At 40.8% G+C, this 24,995-nt stretch overlaps 2 protein-coding genes across 7 annotated transcripts in view; one reads left to right on the top strand and one right to left on the bottom strand.

Annotated features, from left to right (window-relative positions):
- fastkd1 (FAST kinase domains 1) overlaps nt 1-17,286 on the bottom strand; it is a 54,166-nt gene extending 36,880 nt beyond the window's left edge. The window contains exons 1-3 of one of the 3 annotated variants that reach the window (XM_060827283.1): nt 17,186-17,286; nt 5,967-6,465; nt 4,773-4,841 (exon numbers count right to left, since the gene is read on the bottom strand). In XM_060827283.1, coding sequence (XP_060683266.1) covers nt 4,773-4,841; nt 5,967-6,316 — 419 coding nt within the window. In that variant the 5' untranslated portion in view covers nt 6,317-6,465; nt 17,186-17,286. Of the gene's footprint in view, nt 1-4,772; nt 4,842-5,956; nt 6,466-16,768; nt 16,884-17,185 lie in introns of those variants that run through there. The other 2 variants (XM_060827284.1, XM_060827285.1) reach the window with 2 other exon arrangements.
- ppig (peptidylprolyl isomerase G (cyclophilin G)) overlaps nt 16,858-24,995 on the top strand; it is a 46,863-nt gene continuing 38,725 nt past the window's right edge. The window contains exons 1-2 of one of the 4 annotated variants that reach the window (XM_060827279.1): nt 17,469-17,627; nt 21,532-21,635. The gene's annotated coding sequence lies outside the window, so the exon portion shown is untranslated. Of the gene's footprint in view, nt 17,016-17,103; nt 17,123-17,468; nt 17,628-21,531; nt 21,636-24,995 lie in introns of those variants that run through there. The other 3 variants (XM_060827281.1, XM_060827282.1, XM_060827278.1) reach the window with 3 other exon arrangements.

Genomic DNA, 24,995 nt, shown 5'->3' with positions numbered 1-24,995 from the left:
TGGTAATTTTACCATCTCCGATAACTAACAGGTACACTGGAGTGTTAGGATTAAGGATGCTATAGTGGGCCCGAGGCACTGGCGCATCGATCCCTTTATCCTCAAGGATAATAAATGTGTGAAACACTTCTAAGGAATTTAGGGTATTCCTAGACATTAATTCAGGCTCGGTTAGCAGCCCGTCCATTCTTTGGGAAACTGCCAAAGCCTATGCCGGGTGTTAGTCATTTCCTACTCTGCCAGTAGGAAGCGGCAGAAGGGCTAGCAGCACTGTCTCCTTGAAGCACGGTTGAAGGCAGCAGAGAAGGCTTACTTTGACAGGCTCTCGTTGGCCAAGGATTATGGCGCTGCGGTCTGCAGTGAACTCTGTGCTCACGCAGACAGCAAAGGAGCTTACCTTCACAAAATAAAGATTGTATGAGCATGGTGACAAACCAGGCAAGTTCCTAGTATATCTCGGCAGGAAAAAAAAGTGCCTCTCAAGCCATTACATTGATTAGGGAAGGGGCTGGGAATCTAACATGTGATTCCAAAAAGATTAAAGTGGCATTTCAAGGATTTTACTCTGAATTAAATCAATCTGAAGAGGGGCTGGACAAGATGGAGTCCTTTTTCAAGGATCTGGAGCTTCCGAGCATGATGCCCAAACAAGAGTCTTTGCTCATTGCCCCCTTATCAGAGCAAGATGTGCAGGAAGCCATGATGCAGCTTCAGAATGGAAAGCATATGGTCAGGCCCGATACTCAATATGTTCAATGACTCGTACAGTCCTGATCGTCTCCTGCCATCTCTAAGAAAGGCCTGTATTTTACTTATTCTTAAAAAAAGGGAAGGTCCCAGAGGACTTACAGGCCCATTTCACTCTTAAATGTTGACTTTAAGACTCTTGCGTTAAGCTGGAAACTGTGTTACCTTTTATTGTTAAAGAGGACAAAAGGGGCTTCACAAAGGGCCGCAGATCCTTTGGAGGCTGCTTAATGTAATTCAAGCATGTCAACAAGTCAATACAGGGATCGGTGATTTCTTTAGATGCAGAGAAAGCATTTGACAGAGTTGAGTGGCCGTACTTTTTCTACACTGTAGAGCGGATTGGCTTGGGTGAAGCCTTTATAAGATGGGTAAAGGTTCTCGACAGTGGTGGTCATCACAAATGGGGTACGATCAAGCAATTTTAGTATTTTTTAGGGGCAGCCGGCAGGACTGTACCCTTTCGCCATTGCTTTTTACATTGGTAATTGGACAGTTGTTGGAGGCCATTCATAGGGATCCCAACATATCAGCTCCATAAGTGGGGTCAAAATTACATAAGATTTCGTTGTACGTAGACAATGTCCTAATTTGTTTGCAAATTCAGCAGTTTGTTTCTCACCTGATAAATGAAATCAGTGTGTTTGGTGCCTTTTCAGGGTACAAGATTAATTTTGCAAAATCAGAGGCTATGCCTATGGGTGGTCTTACGAAGATGCTATGTCTTAAGGACGACTCTCAATTCCTATTTAAGTGGTCACAGGGGGGTTTTGTATATTTGAGCATATTCATCACTCCAGTTCTTGATCGGCTGTTTAAAGCTAATTTTGGTCAATTATTTGACAAAATCAAACAGGACCTTCAAAGTTTGGAGGCACTACTAGTCACATGGTTGGGTCGGATAACTCTTATTATTATTCTCCCTGTTTGTTGTACCCTATATAAACGCTCCCCCTGATTTTCGATAAGCAAATATTCAGGAGACTGAACGGCTGGTCCAGCTCTTCCATTTGGCATCGTAAGCAGCCCCTTATTAAACGAGCTAAACTGTAATTTCCTCTGTGTGTGTCTCTCCCAGACGTTAAACACTATCAACTAAGCTCACTTTTATCTTATGCGAGTGATTGGGCTTGTAGGGGACTCTCATTCAATATGGTTACATATCAAAACCTCTCAGGCAAAGTGTCCCCTTACTAGCTTGATACTCTTGGACAAAATGAGGACAATTAAGAAATATTCCCATAACCCAACAGTTCTCAATACTGTTAAAGCATAGAGGGCAATTTGCCAGAGGGAAGGCAATATTGGCAAAACATCTTTTCTTACACCTATAATGGGAATTCTAAGTTTACAACTAGGGATGATTGATTCAGGATTCAAACATTGGGCAGCTGGGGGTGTATCTTGCATGGGTGATTTATTTCAGGGAGATACAGTGATGTCTTTTGATCACTCAGCTGGGAAATACGAGTTATATAGCAGGGATCTCTTTTGTTTTCTTTCAAGTTATGGATATTATTCGAAAAAAGACTACACTTTTGAGTAATCCCTACAAATCCAACATAGAGAGGAGGGTGCTCACTGCTAAGAGTACACTTTCTGCCAGCACTTTATATCATTACCTAGGGGTGACTACTCAGGTGAGTTTGATTGGCTTTGCAGGGTGTAGGGGAGAGAGCTAGGCGTTGAGGTATCCTCCGAGGCATGGAAAGATATTTGGGAAAACGCTAGAAAGATATCAATTTGCAACAGGACCCATGCTTTACAGTTGAAGATTCTCCACATAGTCCACTTGCCTCTGGTTCAATATGTTCGAGTTAGTGTTTTGTTTTGCTGAGCTGTATTGTTATTATAATTAATATTATTTATTAGTTCGTTGTTAGTTAGTATGTATTTAGTTAAGTAGTTTTGGGGGATAAGTTTTATATATATTTATACATTTGTACATGAGGGCTTTAAAATTTTTTGTGTTCTTTCTTTGTATGGTTTTGTATTTGTAATATTTTAAAAACTATTCTTCAATAAAAAGTATATTTTAAAATAGTTAATAATTTGATTTGGATTCTATCAATTATCCATGCCTCAGATTGGAATGTTTCCAAAGGACAGGAAAACAGCTTGAAGGAAGAGGTATAACGTACTATATTGAGTAAAATTAACATGCTCAACTTGGCAACCACTATTGATATAATTTTAATTGCATCTCCATAACAGAGAAGACAGCAGAGAAAACAACATAATAAAATAGATTAGATTCCCGACAGCGTGGAAACAGGCCCTTCGACCTAACAAGTCCACACTGACACTCCGAAGAGCAACCCATCAAAACCCATTTCCCTCTGACTAATGCATCTAATACTATGGGCAATTTAGCATGGCCAATTCACCTGACCTGCACATCTTTGGATTGTGGGAGGAAACTGTAGCACCTGGAGGAAACCCACAGAGACACGAGGAAAACATGCAAACTCTACACAGACTGTCGCCTGAGGCCGGAATCGAACCTGGGTCACTGGTGCTATGAGGCAACAGTGCTAACCACTGAGCCACCGTGCCGCCCTCATGCTCAGATTTGCAATAGTAATTCTGCATTTAACATCCTAGTTGTGTTTTTTAAGAATGCAAACTTAAGCAAAACAATGCCAATCAAATTGAAGTCAATCAAATTTTCCCAACAGGGTTTCCCAAAAAAGGAGTCAGGACCCCAAGTGGAGTGGTAAACTGAAATTTTAGGGTCACCAGCCTCATGTCATAAACAGGTACTTTGGAGCTTCACCCACCTCTACTGTCATAAGTCTCACCGAAGGCCCAAGCCTAGAAATGTGGTCACAGTGGAAAATGTTTGGGATGCACTGATGTATAAACAGCAGTTAGGCTTCTGATTTCCAGCAAGACTCACCATTATCCCTACTGAGTCTTTCCAACACCTGATCATCAGTTTATTCCGATATCTCCCCCAAGCTCAACCCCAATCCCAAACCTAATTCCAGCCATGTGCCTGTTCCCAACCCTCCAGTCCCACAAGCCTCCAGTCAGTCGATCCTCAACCTTCTCAATTCCTGGCAAATCTCTCAACACCATCTATTCCACTGTGATTCTATTCACTACCTGATCCCAGCAAAAGTCTCCTAAATTTCTACTACCTAGGTGTCAAGTGGCAATTCAACAGTACTTTTGACCATTTGAGTGAGGCGATAAGCAAGTGAACAAGCCAATGAATGGCAACAAGGAGGGATGGATGCAGGGTAGGAGTGATGTAATGAAACTCAGCTGGTCAGCCCAAGTTCTGAGGTTTGTAGAAAACTTCCTGACACCACAAAATCGCCACAAACAGTGATGACAATGGACAAAGTGCAAAAATAAGAACTGCGAGATAAATTACAGAAACAGACTCTAAAGAATGATTTACTTTAAAGTGAAACATTAAGCAGGGAACTAAAGTGAGGAGTTCATGGTTATTACTACAATAGGTATGTCATTTAAATAAGCCATGAGATGGAGATGCCGTGTTGAATTGGGGCGTACAAAGTTAAAAATCACAACACCAGGTTATAGTCCAACAGGTTTAATTAGAAGCACTAGCTTTCAGAGCACTGAAGGAGTAGTGCTCTGAAAGCTAGTGCTTCTAATTAAACCTGTTGGACTATAACCTGGTGTTGTGTGATTTTTAACTATTTAAATAACATATTTCAGATGCTTCGTTGGTGGTATTCACTAAATTTATTCTACACATGATGTACTTTATGTACCAAGTGTTATCTGAAAATAAGACATTGTATCAAACAAGAGAAAACTGCACAATACTTTCCATTTTTAGTCACATCTAATTAAAGTGAAAGGTGAAGTTTTAGGCATTTAAGTACTTTGTTGCACACTTGCACTTTGTGCCATTACTTCCCAGTGTATCTGGTTTATTAATCCTGCAGCATTTCCATAATGAGGTACTTTTCTTTGTATTTTTATTGTATCAGTTGTCAAAACTATTAAAACTTATAAATGATGAGAATAAAAGTAGCTACATTTACCTTTCGATCCGTCTTGATGCCTCAATCATAAATTGTTGTATCATTGAATCATGAGGTTCAACATTCAACCTTCAAGTGAAACAACAAATTATATTGTTAAATTATACTTGAAGCTATGATGATGAATACGAATAGATTCAGATGTGAGAGAATTAAGGCTCTCTCTAAAACTAAAACAAATGTCTGGAACAAACAGACTTGTATGCATGACCATTTAATGGATTGTTATCCACTTTCTGAAATATTTTAATGTTCTTAAACATCTAATTTCACTCAAGTTCAAGAAAGGTTGACATGGCTCAGGGATAGTCTAGGGCTAGATTGTGGATTCTAATGTTTTCCAGAAAGTTACTTGGGATTTTAGACAGACACTCCATGCTGGTGCTATTCACTGACTCCCTGTCATTCCAGTGGTAGGCAATTCCACAGATTTGCTACCAATTAAGTGAAGAACATTTTTCCTCATCTCAGTCCCTGTATACTGAAAGAGTAACCCCTGCCTGCTGCTAGATTGTCCAACCAGGGAAAATATTCCTTTTGCATTTAACCCGTCTAGCTTGATAGAGCTTTGCATGCTTCAATTCAATCCCCTTGTTCTTCTAAACTGTAATAAAACAGAGCCAATCAAACCAATATCTCCTCATAGGGAAGTCCTGCCATCCAAAATATCAGCCTCATGAACCTTCATTGCACTTCCTTTATGCCAAAGTATATTTTCAGATTTTCTTATAAATTCCAAAAGTAACCACAAAATATTTCTGCTGTGTATCAAAAATCCACATCTGTTATCTCCAAAAAATGAAAATTCCAGAGGACATTTAGGATGTCGTATGTTAGAAGACCAAAACTGCATGCAATGTTCCAGTTATGGTCTCACCAAGGCCCAATAAAACTGCGGGAAGACATCCCTAATTCTAAACTTAAAACCTCATGCAATGAAGACATTTCCTTCTTGCTTTTGCCTTCTTGCTGCACCTGCCAGTCAACATTCATTGACTGATGTACAAACAAACCCAGATCACTTTATACATCCACACTTTTCAAGGGCAACTCAGGCAATAAATGCTGGTTGAGCCAGCAAAGCCCTCTCCCTCTGAATTAATTAAAATAACGCTACAAGGGTTGACAATGGTGTAAAATAATTGCACTTTAACCTCTTTTAAGAATTTAACTGGTTTCAGTACCTGTAGTTACCTCAGTGCATTGTATAACATGTCCACCAATGTTTCATCATCCATCAGATCAATCTTGTTTTCAGCTAACACACGGAGAACCATGAACTGTGGATGTTTTCTAACGAAATCTATAGTCCTCAACATTTGTGGCCTTTCTTTTTGAAATTGCCAGAGTAGATGTATTGCATGCCCGACATGTTTCACTGAAAGCTTGGCTTTATTTTTTCCTACAACGTCAAATATTTGGTCCTCATTGGAGCAGTTGCCGAACTGATCCAGTAAGGAATCACAACCCATTGCCCATGGGCGATAAAAGTTCATTGAAGGACAGCATGTTCGCTTCAAGAGAAGCATTTTTATTGGAAGCATGTCTTTTTTTCCAAGCTTAAAGTATATTTTCAGATCTTCTTATAAATTCCAAAAGTAACCACAAAATATTTCTGCTGTGTATCAAAAATCCACATCTGTTATCTCCAAAAAATGAAAATTCCAGAGGACATTTAGGATGTATTAATTATCTGTAAAAATAGAAGAAATCCAATTACATGACATTAAACAAATATTTGTGATCTTGGACAAATAATATTGAATACATTATTGAAGTCACTATCAACAGTAGATATTTTTAATCAAATTTGTTGAGACAAGTTATGACAGACCTCTGCAGCAACCTCTAGCACTCTGTATCAGGGCTTTCTCTCCCAGCAGCAAGGGCATTACCATTGTCTCTTGGCTGGGAACTAAATATCCAAGGATATGCATCCTGGCGAGAGGACAGGCAGTTGGGTAGGATTGCCTAGTTAGTAAGAAATGAAATTAAATCAATATCAAGAAGCCATACACAATCAGAAGGCATGGAATCTGTCTAAGTAGAATTGAAGAAACGAAAAGAAAAAAATGACTCGGAAGGGAATTATGTACAGGTCTCCTGGCTGTAGTCAGGATGTGGGGCAGAAAATAAATCAAGAGACAGAAAGGAATGTAAGAAAGGCACCATTATAGTAAGTATGGTGACTTCAATATGCAGATAGACTGGGAAGACCAGGTTGATTGAGGATCTCAAAAATATGAATTCATGGATGATTCTTTTTGGAGCAGTCCATGAAACAGCCCACTAGGAAAGTCAATTCCACATTTGGTGATGTGTAATGAGGCAGCCTTGATTAGGAAACTTAAGGTGAAAGAACCCCTAGGGGGCAATGACCATAATATAATAGAATTCACTCTGCAGTTTGAGGAGGAAAGTTTGAAATGGATGCATCTTAGAATCCCTACAGTGTGGAAACAGGCCCTTTGGCCCAACCCTCTGAAGGGCATCCCTCAAACCCATTCCCCATTACTCCACATTTACCTCTGACTAATGCACTTAACCTAACCTAACCTACACATCCCTGAACACTATGACCAACTTAGCATGGCCAATTCACCTAACCTGCACGTCTCTGGATTGTGGGAGGAAACTGGAGCGCATGGAGGAAACATGCAGCCATGGGGAGAATGTGCAAACTCCACACAGACAGTTGCCTGAGGCTGGAAACAAACCTGGGTCCCTGGTGCTGTGAGGTAGCAGTGCTAACCACTGAGCAGTCCTGTAAGGTATTACAATTAAAGTAACTACAAAGACATGAGGGATGTGCTGGCCAAAGTTGATTGGAAGGGGAACCTAGTATGAAGACAATGGAACAGCAATGGAAGGAATCTCTGGGGGTAATTCAGGAGGCACAGCAAAAATTCATCCCAAGGAAGAAGAAATATTTTAAAGAGAGTATAAGGCAACCATGGCTAACAAGGGAAGTCAAGGTCAGCATAAAAATATACAATGTGGTGAAGGTGATGGAAAGCCATGTGGAGTGTGGACAGCAGGGATTTATGATATGGCTGTTTAAGGCTCTGGTCATAACGCATTTAGAATATTGGGTCCTGTATCCAAAGATGAATGTGCTGGCCTTGGAGGGGGTTCAGTGGAATACACAAGGATGACAATTGGAAATCCTTAAAAGACCAGCAGAGGACAACTAAAAAAAGCAATAAAGGGAGGAAGAACAACAAACACAAGGGTAAGCTGGCTAGTGATATAAAAGAACATTTAAGAGTTTTTGTGAGATATCTAAAATGTAAAAGATGGACATTGGACTGCTCGAAAATGAGGCTGGAGTAGTAGTATTGGGTTCCAAAGAAATGGCAGATGAACTGAGTGAGTACTTTGCATCACCTTGACTATGTGGCAGAAGGCAGAGGGGGGGATAATGGGATTTTTTTTTAGGATGGCAGCCAGTGACTAGTTCCATAAGGGTCCAGAGGAGGTTCACAAGAATGATCCCGGAAAAGAAAGGCCCATCATATGGGGAGCAGTTGAGAGCTCAAGGCATGTATTTGATAGAGTCTAGAAGGATGAAGGGGATCACACAAACTTAAAGAACAATAAGAGGCCCACAGAGTGGGCATGAAGAAGATATTTCCGCAGTAGGAAAGACTAGAACCCAGAGTCTCCGTTTCAGAATGAAGGGACAACACTTTAGAAATGAGATGAGGAGGCATTTCTTCAGCCAGAGAGTGGTGAATCTATGGAACTCATTTCCGTAGAAGGCTTTTAGAGCCAAGGGTCATTGAGACAGAGGCAGATAGGTTCTTGATCAGTAAGGGGATCAAAGGTTACATGGAGAACGCAAAAGAATATCTGAGAAAGCTATGATTGATCGACTAGCAGCCTTTTTTTGGGCCAAATGAAAAATATGGCTTAAGTAGTAGGAATGGGACTCTGCTCCTAAATTTGTGGTTTTATTGCTGGACTACTAATCCAGAATCCCAGATGATGTTCGGGTGACCTGGATTCGAATCCCACCATGGCAAAAGGTGGAATTTAAATTAAATAAAAATATAAGAGTCTAATGAAGACTATGAATCCAATGTAGATTGAGAACAGCTGGATTTTTGTGACAAACACCCTTTAGGGAATGAACCACCACCCTTATTTGGTCTGGACTACATGTGACTCCAGACCCATAGCATTGTGGTTGAGATGGGCAATAAATGCTGACTTAGCCAGTGACACCATACCATGAATAAGTGCATTAAAAAAAAACTTCTGATCTTATTGTGCCACAAGAGCCCCATTATCAACATTTTAAGTTGACCTAAAGTTGCAATCCTTTTTTTTATTTAAACCGAGTTAAAGGAGCCTGTATGGTTCAGCCGATAGCATTTATGCTTCTGAGCCAAAAAGTCAGAGGTTCAAGTTCCAGCCCACAATTTGTCAGTCATGAACGTGCATTCACATGGTTCAATAGACAATCTTCAAACTCCTTCAAGCCATCTAAGACATAATTGTCTAAAGGGAGTATGAAGGTAAATAAAACATCAGCTCTGTAAAGACTCTGCTGTCTGTACACTGACACACACCAATATTCCTCATCTTTCTTCATTCAACAAAGTTTTCAATTTAAAATTTGATTCCAATCATTCAAATAATTTTATAGCTTTGACCTTTCCCAGGTCCATGAGCTCGATCATATTTCTTCCCATTGTATTCCATCTGCCACATTTTTGCTCAATCTGTTAGCCTCTCCAAATCCCTTTGAAGCATCTTTGCGTCTTCGCCACAACTCTCAATACCATGGAGCTTTTCATCGTCTGCAAACTTGGAAATATTATATTTCTGACATACAAATCATTGCTATGGATTTTGAAAAGCTGAAGCCAAACACTGATACTTGTGGTACTCCAATAGGAACAGACTGCTCACCTGAGAATAACCAATCCATTCTTACTATCGGCTTTCTATCCATTAACTAGCTCCCAAACTACACTGACATATTTCCCATAATTCCAAATGGTCAAATTTTGTTTCACCTCTTATGTGGGACAACATCAAAAGCTTTCCGAAAATCTAAATATATCATGTCACAGTTCTCCTTTACCTACTGTCACCCTGTCCCCCTTGTTACACTGTCAAGGAATTCATGATTTTCCTTGCATAAGTCTATGTTGACTCTGTCCAATCCTAACTTTATTGTATACATGACCTGTTAACACAACCTGTTTATGAACTGTAGTATTTTTCGTAAGACTGATGTTCAGCAAACAGATCTATGCTTCTTAGTTTTTAATCTCTCCCTCCAGTTTTAAATAGTGGGCTTACACTTGTCACCTTCCAATTTTTTGAAATCACTTCAGAGTCCGTAAAACACCGAAAAACCACTAAACATCCACTACTGTCCCAGCCACAGGTAACACCACACTGGGATGCAGATTCCAGAGAATGTAGGTATTTAAATCCTATTAATCTCTCCAGTAATACCAATATCAATATCTTGAAGCTCCTCATTTATACAACTCGATAGATCCTCTGCTTTTTCTGGAAGGTTTTATAGAGTCATGGAGATGTACAGCGTGGAAACAGACCCTTCGGTCCAACCAATCCATGCTGACCAGATATCCCAACCCAATCTAGTCCCACCTGATAGCACCCAGCCCATATCCCCCAAACCCTTCCTATTCATATACCCATCCAAATGCCTCTTAAATGTTGCAATTGTACCAGCCTCCAACACATCGTCTGGCAGCTCATTCCATATACGTACCACCCTCTGTGTGAAAAGGTTGCCCCTTAGGTCTCTTTCATATCTTTCCCCTCTCACCCTAAACCTAGGCCCTCTAGATCTGGACCCCACAACCCCAGGGAACAGACTTTGTCTATTTATCCTATCCATGCCCCTCAATTTTGTAAACCTCTATAAGGTCACCCCTCAGCCTCTGACGCTCCAGGGAAAATAGCCCCAGCCTGTTCAGCCTCTTCCTGTAGTTCAGATCCTCCAACCCTGGCAACATCCTTGTAAATCTCTTCTGAACCCTTTCAAGTTTCACAACATCTTTCCGATAGGAAGGAGACCAGAATTGTACGCAATATTCCAACAGTGGCCTGACCAATGTCCTGTACAGCTGCAACATGACCTCCCAACTCCTGTAATCAATACTCTGACCAATAAAGGAAAGCATACCAAATGCCTTCTTCACTATCCTATCTACCTGCAATTCCACTTTCAAGGAGCTATGAATCTGCACTCCAAGGTCTCTTTGTTCAGCAACACTCTTGAGGACTTTACCATTAAGTGGATATGTCCTGCTAATATTTACTTTCCCAAATTGCAGCATTTATCTGAATTAAACTCCATCTGCCACTTCTCAGCCCATTGGCCCATCTAGTCCAGATCCTGTTGTAATCTGAGGTAACCCTCTTCGCTATCCACTACACCACCAATTTTGGTGTCATCTGCAAACTTACTAACTGTACCTCTTATGCTCGCATCCAAATCATTTATGTACATGACAAAAAGTAGAGGGCCCAGCATCGATCCTTGTGGCACTCCACTGGTCACAGGCCTCCAGTCTGAAAAACAATCCTCCACCACCACCAGCCTCTGTCTTCTACCTTTGAACCAGTTCTGTACCCAAATGGCTAGATCTCCCTGTAATACATGAGACCTAACCTTGCTAATCAATCAATCAGTCTCCCATGGAGAACTTTGTCAAACACCTTACTGAAGACCATGTAGATCACATCTACTGCTCTGCCCTCATTAAGCTTCTTTGTTACTTCGTCAAAAACCTCAATCAAGTTTATGAGACATGATTTCCCACGCACAAAGCCATGTTGACTATCCCAAATCAGTCCTTGCCTTTCTGAGTATATGTACATCCTGTCCCTCAGGATTCCCTCCAACAACTTGCCCATCACCGAGATCAGGCTCACTGGTCTATAGTTCCCTGGCTTGTCTTTACCACCCTTTTTAAACAGTGGTACCACATTTGTCAACATCCATTCTTCCGGCACCTCACCCGTGACTATCGATGATACAAATATCTCAGCAAGAGGCCCAGCAATCATTTCTCTAGCTTCTCACAGAGTCCTCAGGTACACCTGATCAGGTCCTGGGGATTTATCCACCTTTAGCCGTTTCAAGACATCCAGCACTTCCTCCTCTGTAATCTGTATTGTTTAGTTTCCCTACCATCTGCTAATCCATTGTAAAGTCTCCTGACTTGCTTATAACCCACATTTTCACACTTTTCTTTTCTAAATATCCATAGAATATTTTAGTTCTTTTTCATATTCCTTATTACTTTACTCATTCCATTTTCTCTTTCTTATACAATCTTCTTGCTTCTTCATTGCGGACTTCTAAAATACACCCAATCCTCTCACTTGCCACATTTTGGCAACTTTACACATCTCTGTCATATAATCTAATGACCACATGTTGGAAAGATTCAATTCAAATAAAAAACAAAAACCATTGAAGCTGGAGATGTGAAACAAAGAAAAATGGAAATTGCTCAAGAAACTCAGTAACTCTGGCAGCATGTGTGGAGAGAAAACAGTTAATATTTTGAGTTGAAACAGATGCTGCCACACCTACTGAGTCTCTTCAGCAATTTCCATTTGTGTGGGTTTTTGAAGGCTTCATTTGTTGGATTTTTGTGCATTAAAAGAATGCATTATAATTTATTTCTCACTTTTTAAAAAAATGTTAGCTATTTCTTCAAACAGTTTCCCAATCTGTTCCTCAGCAGTTTTTCGTTACTTCATTTAGGAGATGTGGGCGTCACTGGCTGGGCCAACATTTATTACCATCTCTAGTTTCCGACGAAGGTGATGATGGTGAGCTACATTTAGATTAGATTAGATTAGATTCCCTACAGTGTGGGGACAGGCCCTTCGGCCCAACCAGTCCACACCGACCTTCCGAAGAGTCACCCACCCAGACCCAATTCCCTCTGACTAACACACCTAACACTACGGGCAATTTAGCAAGGCCAATTCACCTGATCTGCACATCTTTGGACTGTGGGAGGAAACCGGAGCACCCAGAGGAAACCCACGCAGAAACAGGGAGAATGTGCAACCTCCACACACACAGTCATCCAAGGCTGGAATTGAACCTGGGATCCTGGTGCTGTGAGGCAACAATGCCAACCATTGAGCCAGCATGCCGCCCCTGAATGTTGTTGAACTGCTGCAGTCTGTTGGCTGTAGATAGACCCACAGTGCCATTAGGGACGTGGTCCCAGGATTTTGATGCAGCAGTGCTAAGGAATGGATTTCTGTTTCAAAATCCAGATGGAGAGTAGCTTGTAAGGGAACTTGCAGGTAGTGTTGTTTCTACTTAACTGCTGCTGTTGACTTTCTGGATGATAGAGGTCATGGGTTTGGAAGGTGCCATCAAAGAAGCATGGAAAATTCCTGCAGTACACTATGTAGATGGAAAATTCTGCTGCAACTGAGCTTTGCTAAAGGGAATGAATGGTTGTGGATTGGTAACAAGCAAGTGGAATTGTATCAATCTTTAAGTGTTGTCGAAGCTGCACTCATTCAGCCAAGTGGAGAGTATTCCATCACATGCCCGACTAGTGCTTTATACATGGTGAACCAGCTTTGAGAGTCAAGTGATTTAGATGCTGCAAGATTCCTAGCACCTTATCTATTCTTGTAGCCACAGTACTTATATGGCTAGTTCAGTTCTGGTCAATGGTAATTTCCAGGATGTTGATAGCAGAGCATTTTATTTTTTTAAAATTCGCTTGTGGATGTGGGCATTGATGGTTGGCCAGTATTTATTTCTCATCCCTAATTGCCCTTTAAAAGGGGTGGTGAGCTGCCTTCCTGAACTGTTGCAGTCCAAATGGTGTTGGTTGATCCACAAAGGGAAGGAATTCCAGGATTTTGACTAAGCGAGTGCAGGAAAAGCAATATATTTCCAAGGCAGAATAGTGAGTGGCTTGGAGGGGAACTTGCATGTGGTAGTGTTCCCACATATCTGCTACCCTTGTCCTTCTAGGTGGAAGTAGTCATGAGTTTCTAAAGTGCTGTCTGAGGAGCCATGGTAACTTTAGTGATGGTAACGTCATTGAAACACAAGGGAGTGGTTAGATTCTCTTTTGTTGGAGATGATCAATACCTGGCATTTTGTGGACAAAAACCACAAAAGCTACTTGCCAACCCAACCCTGGATACTGTCCAGGTCGTGCTGCATTTGGACACAAACTGCTTCAATCTTAGAGAAACCGCAAATGGTGCTATACATTGTGCAGTCATCAGCAAACATTCCTGCCTCTGATCTTATGATGGAGGGAAGGTCATTGATTAATCAACTGGAGTTTGTTGGGTTTGTTGTTACTCTGAGGAACTCTACGGATTCCTGTAAAGTTGTTCTGGAACTGGGATGACAGGGTTCCAACTACCACAATCATCTTTCTTTGTGCCAGGTATGACTCCAACCAGCAAAGAGTCTTCCCCAAATTCCCACTGACTCCAGTTTTGCTAGGGCTAATTGATGCTACGCTTGGTCATATGCAGCCTGGTCAAGGGCTTTCACTTTTATCTCACCTCTGGAATTCAGGTCCTTTGTCAATGTTTAGACCAAGGTTATAATGAGGTGGAATCTAAATTGTGTGTAAGTGAACAGGCTATTACTAATGAGGTGCTGCTTGTGATGGCACCTTCTATCACTTTACTGATGATGATCGAGAGTAGATTGATGGGGCTGGATTTGTCAGGTTGGAATTTTTCTTTCCTTTTGTGTACCGGACACACCTGAGCAATTTTCCACATTGTTGGGTAGATGGGGTCTGGAGTCACTTTCGAAGACTCCTGGCATAGGTCCATCTTGATTGTGTACCAATGCGCCACTACTTCTGTTGGGTCTATCCTACTGGTTTGGAATATTGTTTACAAGATGTGATTTCATGCACATAACTATGTCAGGCATTAGTGATGAGGACTGTGCCTTTTTTTCCTTTCAAGCTTGCCAGAGGGCAGTTAAGAGTCAACCACATTGCTTGGGTCTGGGGTCATGTGTAAATCAAATCAGAGAAGGATGGTAGTTCTCTTTCCCTAAAGTGATCCAGATGGATTTTACAACAATGGTGTTTAAATCCAGATTTTAAAATGTTAATTAAAATACACCTGCTCAGGTAGGATTCAAACCTGGGTCCTCAAAAACATTACTTGGGTTTCTGGCTTACTAAGAGTAAAAAATAGATCGAGGGCGGGTAAGAGACCAGCACGGGGTGTCCAGATGGATGGGGCCAGCACGGGGTGTCCAGGTGGATGGGGCTTACTAATTCGACTGTCAATACCACTCAGTCATTGACTCTGCAAGACCTCAATTACTGAATGAACAAGGTAAAACAATGACTGCAGATGCTGGAACCCAGATTCTGGATTAGCGGTGCTGGAAGAGCACAGCAGTTCAGGCAGCATCCAAGGAGCAGTGAAATTGACGTTTCCGGCATAAGCCCTTCATCAGGAATAAAGGCAGTGAGCCTGAAGCGTGGAGAGATAAGCTAGAGGAGGGTGGGGATGGGGAGAAAGTAGCATAGAGTACAATGGGTGAGTGGGGGAGGGGATGAAGGTGATAGGTCAGGGAGGAGAGGGTGGAGTGGATAGGTGGAAAAGGAGATAGGCAGGTTGGACAAGTCATGGGGACAGTGCTGAGCTGGAAGTTTGGAACTAGGATGAGGTGGGGGAAGGGGAAATGAGGAAACTGTTGAAGTCCACATTGATGCCCTGGGGTTGAAGTGTTCTGAGGCGGAAGATGAGGCGTTCTTCCTACAGACGTGAGGATTCAAAGGAGAAATTGTTAAGGGTGAGGACCAGTTCGGCCAAACAAATGAGAGGATTCAAAGGAGATTCAAAGGCCTGGAGGAAGAACGCCTCATTTTCTGCCTCTGAACACTTCAACCCCAGGGCATCAATATGGATTTCAACAGTTTCCTCATTTCCCTTTCCCCCACTTCACCCTAGTTCCAAACTTCCAGCTCAGCAGTCCCCGTGACCTATCCGAATTTGTCCTACCTACCTGCCTATCTCCTTTTCCACCTATCCACTCCACCCTCTCCTGCCTGACCTATCACCTTCATCCCCTCCCCCACTCACCCACTGTACTCACCCCCACCCCCACCTTCCTCCAGCTTATCTCTCCACGCTTCAGGCTCTCTGCCCTTATTCCTGATGTAGGGCTTTTGCCCGAAACATTGATTTCACTGCTCCTTGGATGCTGTCTGAACTGCTGTGCTCTTCCAGCACCACTAATCCAGATACTGAATGAACAAAATCACTTTCACACTTGACACAAAAATCTACCATTTTATGGTCTCTGTTTCATAAAGATTCCTTTACAATTAGATTCATTAATCAGCCATGCTTCATTGAACAATATTAGATCAAAAAATGGCCCATTCTCTCATTGGTTGCTCAACACTGCTGTTTAAAAAAGTCTTGCATACATTCCAAGAATGATTCCTCCACAATATTAATAATCAGAGTTACCTAACCCTTATGCAAACTGAATTACTGTATTACTTTTATTACACAAATTGTCTATGATAGTACATGGTGGGAGATTCAATAATAGCATAAAATTATCAGAAAATAAAAGCTTGGTAGGGTTATGGGGAAAAGGCAAGAAAGTAGTAACTCAAGCGACACGATGGCCAAATGGCTTCCTTTCCTTCTGTACCCTATCAATGGTTCAATATTGGTGTGGTCTTCACGACAATATATTCGCACGATGTAAATTCCGAAGCATAGGCCCTAAAAACAAAATCTAACCGATTTTAACCATCACTTTGCACAAATAGAGAACTCAGTGGGTAAGAGAAACACAAAGTGTATTTCAATGCGGGACGCTGATGGATAAAAGGTTCTGTTTTCTGTTCCCTTTTTGCTGCGACCCTCTCTAACCTTCGTGGAGACAGCGGCACTTATGTTCAAACTTCAGTTGCTTTTACTATAAAAGGCTATAGGCGAGCAGCTGTCCTTACACACAGGTATCAGGGCCGAAACATCAAGCTTCCTCCATCCAGCGATCCTCCAGCTCGGCTGCAGACAGCTGGGATGAGTTGGGGAGTCGGCACAGCAAGTGTCTTGAAGCCGGGATACCGAGGTACAGTTCGCAGCGCCGGGGCTGCTCTGCCCCCAACAGGCGAACACTGAATCGGCCTCCACTCACTCACTGACTGACTGCAGCCTCGTCAGTTCGAGCCGCCGAAACGCACCGGTTTCTCGAAGGTACTGACGTACTGGCAGCGCCATTTTCATTTTAAAGAGGTCGAGAAAGATTCATGAACTGTTCCAGCCATAACACCCGCCAACAAACACCATACCCCCGCGTAGCGGTTAGTCATTCCCTCCCTTTTCAATCTCAATTACTCCTCTCCCAACCTCTGCGCTGGTTATACCTGATAGCTCGGCCATCATTGGCGAGGCCGCGATCCGGAGACTCGAGTAGATGGTGGATCCCAGTTGTCCTCCACCGCATAACGCAATACGCACCAACGCAAACCCGTCAGAGAGCGGCAACCTAACCTGCTAACGCCGAGTGGATGGGGCGGGATGTGTACATGATTGACGTTTATGTCGACCAGTAGCGATGCCCGAAGTCTGTTCGAAGCTGCGGGGTGATGTGCTTGGGCCAATAGGGGTGCCGGGCGCGGGAGTGAGTGAAGCATGTGTGGTTGTAGCTGCTCGGAGCCTGCTGAATGAGGCTTAACGTTGTTGGGCCCGGAGTGGGATTGCGAGCGGGTTGAAAGCCCGGAATCGGTACCCGGTGCAACGGCCCACTGCGTCCTTCGGGAGCCTACTCCGGTTTAGGGAGCTGTGGGGTGGACGTTGTTGGGTGAAGTGAGTTTTTTTTCGCTGGTTTGGAGACGGTCTTGTTTGGTATTTTCGTACAGAGTCTGCATTTGCTTACAATATCTTTCAAAATTCACGGGGAAAGGACTTTAATTTATAGGGTGCCGGTGATGGGTTAAAAAAAAACACTCGAGAGGTTCTGAATAAACGTCTTGTTTCATCAGTGTGTTTGCTTTCGTTTCCATTTCCAAACTTCGGTTCATGAACGACTTAAATTGATCGGGCAGACGAACTAAAATATTCTAGTAGTGGTATATCAAATGGTACTTCAATTTTGATGTAAACTGGGCCAAGACATGACACCCAAGAGTTTATTGCAGGCATTTCTATGGTAGCTGCTTCTTGGAAATCAATGGAGTTTGTTTGGCGGCCTGGGAGTGAAGGGGTGCTTGCAGATTGCAGAGAAGTTGATGTTGATAGCCATCGAAATACCTGTTTTAACACAATCCATACAATTTCCTCATGTAGTTGTATTTAGTAATCTAATCATCATCTTACTCAAATTCAAGTAAAACTTGAAGATTGAAATAATTTCTCCCAGTGATTATCATTGGGTGCAATTTGTTTTATTGGTAAACTCATTGAGGCCTAAACGATATTGAAACTCCAACTTTAAAAAAACATCCCTTTTATAAAAGTTTGACCCTTAATAGTTATATAAATATTTTCTTCAATGCAAATGCAGCAATTAAGAATTAACTCCACTCAAAATATTTTAAATTGAGTGGCGTTCTTAACAATTCCAAGAGCAAATTTGCATTTTGGTCATGCTCTAGCATTGAAAGCCATCTTAAGGTGTTTCGGGGAGTGTTGGCAAACTAAATTTTAACATCAGTCACATAATGTGATATTATGGTAGATGACTAAAAGAAAGATTGTAGAGGGTGGTGAATCTGTGGAGACCAAGTCATTGAGTGTATTAAGATAGAGATAGGTTTGTGATTAAGGTGATCAAGGTTGGGACAAAGGTAGGAGAATGGGGTTGAGAAGCATATCAACCTTGATTGAGTGATGGCGCAGACTTGAAGGGCTAAATGGCCTAAGTCTGTGTCTGTGTCTTAGTCTTGTGGTCTAGGGTATTGAGGAGAAGCGGTTTTTGAACAGAATCTCCAAACTGGTGGGTTATCGTTATGGAATAATGAAAATTGAGAGATCTTGTTGCAGGACTGTAGGGGATTACAGATAAAGAGATAGGGGAAACTGAAGAAATATGTAAACCAGGATGGCACTTTTAAATTAGTCATTTTTGGCTCTGGCATTGATTATAGCTTAACAAAACACGTTGGTGAACAAGACTTAGTGAGAATTAGAATAAGGCAGAAGAGCTTTTCATTATCTTATTTATAGAGGGTGAAAGGAGGAAAACGAGTCAGGGGACTGTTGAAATATTCAAGTGTAGTGGTGTAAAAGAATGGATTTCAGCACCAATGAGACAGGAGCAGAATCATAAAACGGTTACAGCACAAAGGGCAACTGTTCAGCTGTCTGGTCTGTGCTGACTGTCTGAAGAATGTTTTGGAGGTAGAAGTGGATGTTTTTGGTGATGAAGCAGATAGATGATTGGAAGGTGATTTCTGGATCAATTACAGTGCTATGTATTTGGGCAATTCAGATCATTCATAGACAGTGGTCAGGGAAAGGGGTAGAGTTAGTGGTTAAGGGACAGATCAAGCTTGTTTGTATAGTCTTGGATTTCACAGTCAATATTGACAAATTAGACAGTGGAAGAGTCGAGAGAAGATGCATTTATTAAGATGATGCTTATTGCTGTTGAATACTTTCAGCAATAAATATTTTTAAAATTCTAAAAAATGTTGAGACAATATAATTTGAACAAGCTGCCTAAAGATTTATCATTGTTTAGACTCTCCAGACTTTTGAGGTGCACAGCCATTAAAACTGACTATGTTGCCATAGTTATTTTAAAAATACATTAGAATATTCTAACATAAATATTGTTTTACCATTTTCCTTACATAACAATATAATTCCCTTAATAGAATCTGTGGACTAAATTCCACATTTCAGCTACTATTTTTGAATAAAGTTTTTAAGCTTTATTTCAATTAACGTGTTTTCTTTAAAGTTTCTATCCACACTGTCAGTCAATAGACTAAAGTTTGCAGCTGTTGCTATGCATATTGTAGTCTGTCATAGCCTTGAAGACCTCAACCAGTTGACTCTTTATTGTTTTACAATTGTATCTGAAAAGAATACAAACCCAAATCAAACTTCATACCTCCTAACCCCTTTTTCAAGCCATCAAGTAAATTTTAGTAATATATCAGCATTGCCTTCATATAATGGGTGCCCAAGCATAACAGTAAGGTAACTATGTTCTAACCAACATCTTTAGTAAGTCTGTTTTATCTCCTTGCATTTATAATTAAACCCCGACACAAATTCTGTTTTTGTTTTTTGGTCGATGTTATGACTATCTGTATGGATATTGAGGTCCCTCTGCTGAGTCAGTCCATTTAAGATTTATTTTGTTTCTTGATTCTTTTAAAAAATACTTTCTACATCCATGGGGTGGCACGATGGCTCAGTGATTAACACTGCTGCCTCACAGCACCAGAGTCCCAGGTTCGATTCCAGCCTCGGGCGATTGTTCGTGTGGAGTCTGCACATTCTCTCCATGTCTGCATGGGTTTTCTCCAGGTGCTCCGGTTTCCTCCCACTGTCCAAAGATGTGCAGGCCAGGTGAATTGGCCATGCTAAATTGCCCATAGTGTTAGGTGCATTAGTCAGAGGGAAATGGGTCTGGGTGGGTTACTCTTCAGAGGGTCAGTGTGGACTGGTTGGGCTGAAGGGCCTGTGTCAGGAATCTAATTAATCTAATCACAACTGTTCTGTTAGTCCAGTCTATACCCATCTACACAATTCTTATGATCCAAATGACCAAAATTGGAGCCAGCAGCAAGTTTAGTTGTTGCTCCTTCTATAACCAAATGCAGGAAATTTTCATATGTAGTAAATATAAGGGTGGACCAATGGAATGCCACTTATGCCAGATGTCTGGTCAAGCATTTTTCCCTTCTCCTTTGCTTGTTATCCTTTATTCTTTGCCAGTGTCTTCAACCACTGCTTTGTTCATGTGATCACATTATCATTGTCGCCTGCCTCCTGTGGTACCACACCGAGAGCTTTTTGAAATGTCTTAGCCATTGCATATTCATTTGTTTCTTCAAAGACTTTCAGGTAGGACACGTTTAGTTGTACTCTGTAAACTAGATCCACTGACCCTGATTCATGATTCATTATTTTGTCTCAAGCATTTAGTCCTTCCACCTAATATTATGGATTCCAGTAGAGTCATAAAGATGTACAGCACAGAAACCGACCCTTCAGTCCTTCTCGTCCATACAAACCAGATATCCTTGCTCCTTGCCTAATTTAGTCCTATTTGCCAGCACTTAACTCATATCCCTCTAAACCCTTCCTATTCATATACCCATCCAGATGTGTTTTAAATGCTGTAATTGTACCAGCCTCCACCAGTTTCAAGAATGGAAACATTAAATTTGAATTTCAAGGATGGACAATTAGCAAAAAATGTCAGAATATTTCAAAAGAAACAGCAAACTCTTCAAATTCCTTCAAATGTCTTTGATTCTGCACCCCACTAGGTAGTTAATGGTAGTTATTCCTGTCTATTTTCTACAATAAAAATGTACGTAACAATTTCTTCTGATGGAATCCTATACAAAATCATGTTGCCAGTTCTTAAAACATTGTCCTTCAAATGCAGAAAATAGTTATGGTGGAAGTTGTAACTTTTAGTATGTACATGGAATAATTGATATTACTAAAAAACGTTTACAGTTTGTAGGTTTCACCCATTTTGCTGGCAATTTTTTGAAGTTTACATCTTTTTCTTCTACATACCCAGTTTAGAAAGAAGTTTGCAGTGGTGATGCTCATGTGCCTCCATTGCTCTTATCCTTCAAGGTGATAGGGTCATGGGTTTCAAAGGTACATGTCAAAGGAGTTTTGGTAAGTTGCTGCAGTGTATCTTGTAGATGTTACAATCGTATTGCTTCAACTGTGCATCAGTGTTGGAGCAAGTGAATGTTAAAGATTTTATGCAAGGTGACTGCTTTGTCCTGGATTGTGTTGGGCTTCTTGACTGTTGTTGAAATTACATCCATCTAGACAAATGGAGAGTATTTCATCAAACTCCTGACGCGGGCCTTCTAGTTGGTTGGACTGGCATTTCAAGATTGGAACTGATTTACTCACCACAGTATTCTTACTTTGACTCTCTATTATAGTATTAGTATTTTAAATGCTCATCTGGTTCAGATTCTGGCCAGTAGTAAACTCCATGATGTTGGCATTGGAGGATTCAAGAATGTCAAGGTCATGGTTGGTTCTCCCTTGTTGAAGATGGTCATTTGCCAGTACTTGTGTAACACAAGTGTTATTTGCCACTTATCATCTCAAGTTTGAATGTTTTCCAAGTCTTGCTGCATGTGAACATAGATTGCTTCAAAATCTGATTAGTGAATGGTACAAAATGTTCTTCTATAATCAGCAATCATCCCCTTGTCTGACGTTATGATTGAGGTATGATTATTGATGCAACAGCTGTAGATGGTTGCACCTTGTTCACAAACTCAAGGACTTCCTATAGTGATGCCTGGGACTAAGATTATTGAATTCTAGTTACGTATATCTCCAACCAGCGCATTTACTCCCATTTTGCTAGGACTCCTTGAAGCCATACTCTGTTATATAATCCATTAATGTCAAGGTCAGGTATTCTCTGGCCAGTTGTGGAACCCAATGCTTTCTTTTTTTTTATTGGACCGAAGCTGTAACGTCATCACCTGGTAGAACCCCAATTTAGTGTGATTAGCAGTTTGTTGCTTAGCAATGTCAACAATACAATGTGAACCTCCTTACATTACCTTGCTGATAATTAATAGTAAAGTGCGAGGTCAATAACTGGCCAGATTGGAATTGTCCTTTTTTGTGGTCACCACATACCTGGGAAATTTTCTAAATTTCTTGGTCTTCACTACTGAAGTATTACTCTTACCCGTTGAATAAGGAAAACACTGTGTCTAGCAATCATCAAAATAGAGGTCACGCAGGTCTGTTGCCGTCAAAGTCGGCTATCTAAAACCTGGACTTGTTTGGAAATTGGGCACTGCTTGCATAAATTTGTAGTGAATAAAATCTAAGAAGCATTCACTAGGGCAGTTTGGATAGGCAATGCATTGGTGCAGTGTGTCTCCAGACCAGTTATCTGATTCACATGCCAATCTATTCAGCACTCTAAATCATCCTTGACCCAACATCCCTGTAAAAAAGCTTGTCACATGTCTCATAATATTTAATATTGAAAAGCTTGGATTATGTTTTAATCTGATTTAACACAATTTAGCTGGATGCTCAAAATAATTAGAACATCAGTTTATAGATAAGTAACCACAAAGTTTTCTTTGGTTTCAAAAAGATTGACCTTGAACTACCCATGGCCCAAACCTACCAACTGGAATCCAGAATTCACCACGTATTCATCATATGTACATAGGTCCTCCAGGGAATGGATTTGAAGCAAGTGGGAAAGTAAAGAATCTTGGCTTTTAAATGAATCACTTTTGGAAAGATTTGTGACAAATCCTGTTAAGCTATACCTAAAATAGTATGTTCTTGATTGTGCTTACAGGATAATTCATTGTAAAACAAAATATGACATATTGTCATTGCACAAGATTTTGATTCAGCCTCAATTATGCACCAAAAAACATTAAAAGAGGATACGGCAAGGTCATCGTTCCAAAGCTAGCCCTGCATTCAGTATGAACATGATATGTCAGTCAACTCTAGTTTTCATCTCTATTCCTATATTCCTTGAATCTCTCAATGTCCAAAAAGCCAATTAGGAAACTGCATTGTTTTTTGGTTTTTCTCATGGATGATATTGAAGTTATAGAAAGGATGAACAGGAGCGCCACAAACTTAAGTTCCTAGTTTGGTACATATAAAATGCTAAGTTTTTTTTGGAAAAGCATCACTTCAAATCCTAGAGACTAATAAAATTTGGAATTAACAAAAATGTGTTATTGTGAGCCAAATATTTTAACACACAAATGAGGAAAACCACACGTTAGGAAGGGAAGAATTATGCTGTATGTTAGCTAGTTTTTTTTCCCCCAGAGAGAAGTGGATCTATGGAACAGATTGCTGGTTCATGTAATGGATCTTAATTTGATATAGTCTTTCAAGAGAGAGCTGGATCTGTTTCTAGGTAAGATTGGCAAACATTCTGTACAAAAGGTTGGTATTCTGTTGCAACGTTTGCAATTTTGTTCTCAACTAGTTTTAGTAGATTAAAGGTGTCAGCGAGAAGTTTTCTTGGCTTTCTCCCCTTAAATGACTGGAATTCCTGCCTGGGATTTTGCCCCTTTCTAGAGGTGACTTGGTTTAGCTCAGTTGCCTGGATCGTTGGTTTGCAGAGCAGTATGATGCCAATAGTGTGGGTTCAATTCCCATCAACGGTTTGAAGTTACCATGAAGGAATCTCCTTTTCGACCTCTTCCCTCACCTGAGGTCTGGTGGCCCTCAGGTTAAATTCCCTCCAGTCGCGTCTCTCTGATGAGAGAACAGCCCCTATGGTCTGGTAAGACAATGGCAACACGACACAGCACAACAAGAGGTGACTCTGATGAGTAGAGAAAGCTTTACTGTGATGCATAAAGTATCAAAACAACATTGATAGGTTGGATGGAACAATTATTCTTTTCTAGCTCATTTATGTTTCTACTTCTATAAATGCGCAAGTTTGCCAAATCATGAGTGTGATTGATGTACTGGAGTGCAAATTGATAGGTAATAACAAGTGTAAGCAATAATTGATTTTTATTGATTGTAGAACAATTTTGAAGCATCCATATGTATATGCTATTTTAAATACTTGCTAACAACCTGAATTAGGCAGACTGTTGGCAGTTAGTAACTTTTGACCTTATTTAAGACTCTCTGGAGCAACTTTTAAGCCCTTTTTACCTAGAGCTGTAGGGTGCAAAGAATTTTATGTGAATATTTGTTCTGATCATGCATATTTTAAAAATACTTTCTGTAAGAACTTTTCAAAATTAAATGACTTTTCAGCTTTATCATAGGTATTGTTAGAGAGAGCTTTAACTACTTAGAGGAGGGAAGGAAGGAAGAATTGAATAAGTTAAAGGGAAATTATCAAGCAATGAATCAACTTAGCAATAAAAGTAATGATAATATGACAGGAAGGGACAGTGATCGCAGGTTTAAGAGTGTGCCAACAGATAAGTCTAGCACTTACAGAAACAGTTTAAAAAATTTGAATTAGCGGTCCTGTACCATTTTTAA

Source organism: Hemiscyllium ocellatum, chromosome 7 (assembly GCF_020745735.1).
Source record: "Hemiscyllium ocellatum isolate sHemOce1 chromosome 7, sHemOce1.pat.X.cur, whole genome shotgun sequence".
Taxonomy (NCBI): Eukaryota; Metazoa; Chordata; class Chondrichthyes; order Orectolobiformes; family Hemiscylliidae; genus Hemiscyllium; species Hemiscyllium ocellatum.
Note: the sequence above shows the minus strand (reverse complement) of the source record. Positions and strands in the feature narration are given on the sequence as shown.